This window comes from Nerophis ophidion, linkage group LG23, assembly GCF_033978795.1.
Source record: "Nerophis ophidion isolate RoL-2023_Sa linkage group LG23, RoL_Noph_v1.0, whole genome shotgun sequence".
Taxonomy (NCBI): domain Eukaryota; kingdom Metazoa; phylum Chordata; class Actinopteri; order Syngnathiformes; family Syngnathidae; genus Nerophis; species Nerophis ophidion.
Window position 1 is genome coordinate 15,279,031 of NC_084633.1, and position 5,000 is coordinate 15,284,030.

At 44.1% G+C, this 5,000-nt stretch overlaps 2 protein-coding genes across 2 annotated transcripts in view; one reads left to right on the forward strand and one right to left on the reverse strand.

Annotated features, from left to right (window-relative positions):
- LOC133541508 (5-hydroxytryptamine receptor 3A-like) overlaps nucleotides 1-5,000 on the forward strand; it is a 98,694-nt gene that overhangs the window by 63,930 nt on the left and 29,764 nt on the right. The gene's annotated exons all lie outside the window — the stretch shown is intronic.
- Nucleotides 1-5,000, reverse strand: part of LOC133541509 (inward rectifier potassium channel 16-like) — a 35,965-nt gene that overhangs the window by 1,117 nt on the left and 29,848 nt on the right. The window contains exon 4 of the mRNA XM_061884962.1: nucleotides 1-277. This exon is cut by the window's left edge and continues 1,117 nt beyond it. Within this exon, the coding sequence (XP_061740946.1) occupies nucleotides 1-268 (268 nt within the window). The 5' untranslated portion in view covers nucleotides 269-277. The remainder of the gene's footprint in view (nucleotides 278-5,000) is intronic.

Sequence of the window (5,000 nt, forward strand, 5' to 3'; positions counted from 1 at the left end):
GCCAGTAGCACAGGCCGAAAAAGAGCCAGGAGACGATGTAGGACAGCGAGAAGACCAGGAGCATCACCCTCCAGCGGATCTCCACCAGAGTGGTGAAGATGTCCGTCAAGTACGGGCTCCAGTCCCTGGGCACCTCGTGGAAGACCACCGGGAAGTGGCCGTCCTTGTGCATGAAGCGCAGGCGTCCGCCGCCGTGGTCCGCGCCCACCGTGTGAACGGTGGTGGAGAAAGTGTCGACGCTGACCTCGTCCGGCCTGTCGCTGCTCATGCTGGCGGTCTGTGAAGGTGCAGACAGAGGTTAGGACGCCTTTCACACAGGGGATGCTGCAAAATAGCCGCAGAGGCGGCGGGATTGGTTCGGATGCGCCTTTCATGCAGAGACCTACGGCGTGGCATCAGATGCTTGGATCGGGGGTCAGCAAGGGGGACGGCGTGGCGCAGGGGAAGAGTGACCGTGCGCAGGTCGAGGGTCCCTGGTTCAAATCCCACCTAGTACCAACCTCGTCACGTCCGTTGTGCCCTGAGCAAGACACTTAAATAACTTCACCCTTGCTCCTAATGGGTGCTGGTTGGCGCCTTGCATGGCAGCTCCCTCCATCAGTGTGTGAATGTGTGTGTGAATGGGTAAATGTGGAAGTAGTGTCAAAGCACTTTGAGTACCTTGAAGGTAGAAAAGCGCTATACAAGTACAACCCATTTATCATTTATCATAAGTTGCACATGTAAACCAGGGGTCTCAGACACGCGGCGTTATTTTGCGGCCCCCACCTTTTGCGGCATAGCTCGGTTGGTAGAGCGGCCGTGCCAGCAATTTGAGGGTTGCAGGTTCGATTCCCGCTTCCGCCATCCTAGTCACTGTCGTTGTGTCCTTGGGCAAGACACTTTACCCACCAGCTCCCAGTGCCACCCACACTGGTTTGAATGTAACTTAGATATTGGGTTTCACTATGTAGAGCGCTTTGAGTCACTAGAGAAAAGCGCTATATAAATATAATTCATAATTCACAATTCACAATGAAAGTTTCATGTTAGTGCGGCTCGCAAGTTTTGTATGAATGGCGCTTGACAGCGTTGTGTTATTTGGGTCCAAAATGGCTCTTTCAACGTTCTGGGTTGCCTACCCCTGCATTAGTGGAAAAGCGGCGAATGAGTGAAAGCGACAGAGACGTTGCTGTGGAGACAAGGGTTTTCAAGACAAGGGCTGCAGTCACACCCCCGACACCTGTCCGTCAGTGATAACGGTCCCCGATAACCTGGACCAATTCAAACCGTTATTTGTTTTTTTTATTGTTTAACTTGCATTGCCTCACACGATGAACACTACATACACTTCTATAAGACGGTGGAAAACTGAAAATTTGCTGAAAATTTTAATTTTCCTGAAGGAACTCTCCTGACGGAATAAATAAAGTACTATCTAATCTAATCCATCTAAAACACTCTGGGAGCCGTCACTTTTTTGTGACGCTATCTCAATACTTTCCCGGCTATTTTTCCACCGACCGCCGTGTTGCTGTAAAGCGTAACGACACACATTGCGGATTTATTTATTCTCATGAATTGATTAACGTGGACCCCGACTTAAACAAGTTGAAAACCTTATTCGGGTGTTACCATTTAGTGGTCAATTGTACGGAACATGTACTGTACTGTGCAATCTACTAATAAAAGTATCAATCAATCAATCAATCAATGCGTCGGCTAAATGCAAATATATTCCACAACCCCAAACATGTCTTTTTTTAAAAGCCTGCAGTGAAGAGAGGGGTTTGTGATGAGCAAAGATAATTCCAGGAAAAGCGGGGGATGCAATATGGCTCCCAGGTTCGATTCCCGCTTCCGCCATCCTAGTCACTGCCGTTGTGTCCTTGGGCAAGACACTTTACCCACCTGCTCCCAGTGCCACCCACACTGGTTTAAATGTAACTTAGATATTGGGTTTCACTATGTAAAGTGCTTTGAGTCACAAGAGAAAAGCGCTATATAAATATAAAAATAATTCAGTTTGTTGAGCCCGACGTGTCTTATTTGCACAATTTGAAACGTCATACAACTAGACATGCTGAAGAGTATGCAAAAAATTTTTAAGAAATCTTTTCTGGCGCCCCAACCTCACCCAGACTCTGCGTGCAGTGGCTTCCAGGTAAATTGAGTTTGAGACCCCTGATGTAAACAAACTATGGTGAGTTTATGGTCTGCTGAAATTATCAATCAATCAATGTTTACTTATATAGCCCTAAATCACTAGTGTCTCAAAGGGCTGCACAAACCACTACGACATCCTCGGTAGGCCCACATAAGGGCAAGGAAAAACTCACACCCAGTGGGGCATCGGTGACAATAATGACTATGAGAACCTTGGAGAGGAGGAAAGCAATGGATGTCGAGCGGGTCTAACATGATACTGTGAAAGTTCAATCCATAATGGATCCAACACAGTCGCGAGAGTCCAGTCCAAAGCGGATCCAACACAGCAGCGAGAGTCCCGTTCACAGCGGAGCCAGCAGGAAACCATCCCAAGCGGAGGCGGATCAGCAGCGCAGAGATGTCCCCAGCCGATACACAGGCAAGCAGTACATGGCCACCGGATCGGACCGGACCCCCTCCACAAGGGAGAGTGGGACATAGAAGAAAAAGAAAAGAAACGGCAGATCAACTGGTCTAAAAAGGGAGTCTATTTAAAGGCTAGAGTATACAAATGAGTTTTAAGGTGAGACTTAAATGCTTCTACTGAGGTGGCATCTCGAACTGTTACCGGGAGGGCATTCCAGAGTACTGGAGCCCGAACGGAAAACGCTCTATAGCCCGCAGACTTTTTTTGGGCTTTGGGAATCACTAATAAGCCGGAGTCCTTTGAACGCAGATTTGTTGCCGGGACATATGGTACAATACAATCGGCAAGATAGGATGGAGCTAGACCGTGTAGAAATTCTGTCCATAAAAGTTATGAACAGAATCGGTGACAAAGGACAGCCTTGGCGGAGTCCAACCCTCACTGGAAATGTGTTCGACTAACCGCCGGCAATGCGGACCAAGCTCTGGCACTGATCATACACGGAGCGGACCGCCACAATAAGACATTTTTTTCATGCAAGTTTTATTCCATAATTGAATAAAACATTTGTTTGTCCTCCTATTGCATAATGACAATGTTAAAATGTTTTTTTATTATAATTGTTTACAAATGTAAACAACTTTGTGCCTCTGGCGAGCGACAGCAAACGACTCCAGCAGCTTGCGAGTCGACCTCAAGAACAATGACACCGTTTCTCATTGGTTGATTATTTACCAGAATATTGCATTGAGGTATTCTTAAAGCACTACTTTGGCGGTCAAAACACTCATAACCTTAGACAAAACTTCAAAGAAAATGTGGTCCTTTGGTTGACCAGCCAGAACGTAAACAAAAGCAGGCTAGACGAGACGAATCAATGATATTGTGAGTGCTGTTCTGCTATTTTTGTCACCTGTATGTCCGATCAGGGTTTTATGCTGCTGATTCCGATATTGATCACATGTATTAGTTATAAATGTTTCCATTTATTTATGGTAAATGCTAACGATAGTTGAATAATATTAACACAGCTCTTCGTTTTTTTGACATACAATTGTCTAAATCGCGTGTCAGCAACCCGCAGCTCTTTAGTGCCGTCCTAGTGGCTACCTGAGCATTTTTTTAAAAAGTATTGAAAATGGAAAAATATGGGGGGAAAAAATTTTTGTTTTTGTTTTAGTATGTTTTTTGTTTGAGGGACAAACATGACACAAACCTTCCCAATTGCTAGAAAGCCCACTGATTAATATGTTTGTGCGTATGCTTCACTGATGACACTATTTGGTGAACGTTGTTTAGTCCTACTAATTTCGGTTCTTGAACCCACCATAGTGTGGACTGTGAGGTAACAGTTTGTTTACATGTAAAATCTTCCACTCCTTGTTTTCTTATTTTGTCCACCAAACGTTTTATGCTGTGCGTGAATGCAACAAAGCTGCACTTTGTTGATGTTACTGACTTGTTGGAGTGCTAATCAGGCATATTTGGTCAGTGCATGACTGCAAGCTAATCAATGCTAACATGCTATTTAGGCATGCTCAGTGTGTTTTTCAACCACTAGTGTTGCCGTGAGATACAGTCTGGTGTACCGTGGGAGATTATCTAACTTCACCTATTTGGGTTAAAAATATTTTTTGCAAACCAGTAATTATAGTCTGCAAATGATGTGTTGTTGTTGAGTGTTGGTGCTGTCTAGAGCTGGGCAGAGTAACCATGTAATACTTTTCCATATCAGTAATGTAGCTAATTGCTTTGTAGATGTCCGTAACAGGGGGAGACAGTGTGCAGGTAATAAGGTGTCTAATGCTTAAACCAGAAATAAACGAAAGGGGAGTGCCCCTAAGAAAAGGCATTGAAGCTGAATGAAACTAAAACTGAACTGGCCGTAAAGTAAACAAAAACAGAATGCTGGACGACAGCAAAGACTTGCTGTGGAGCAAAGACGGCGTCCACAATGTACATCCGAACATGGCACGACAATCAACAATGTCCCCACAAAGAAGTAGAAAAACAACTGAAATATTACTGATTGCTAAAAAAAAAAAAAGGTAGACCCCCTCAACCTCCTCATGCTTACTCAGGGAGAGCATGTCCCAAATTCCTAGCTGCTGTTTTTAGGCATGTTTAAAAAAATAATGCACTTTGTGACTTTAATAATAAATATGGCAGTGCCAGGTTGGGATTTTTTTTAATAACTTGAGTTGATTTATTTTGAAAAACCTTGTTACATTGTTTAATGCATCCAGCGGGGCATCACAACAAAATTAAGCATAAAACTGTTAATTCCACGACTGTATATATTGATATCAGTTGATATCGGAATCAGTAATTAAGAGTTGGACAATATCAGAATATCAGGTATCGGCAAAAAAGACATTATCGGACATCGTTTAGGAAAAAAAACGCTTATAATTTCACCACGTAACAAATAAAATAGCTTCGAGGT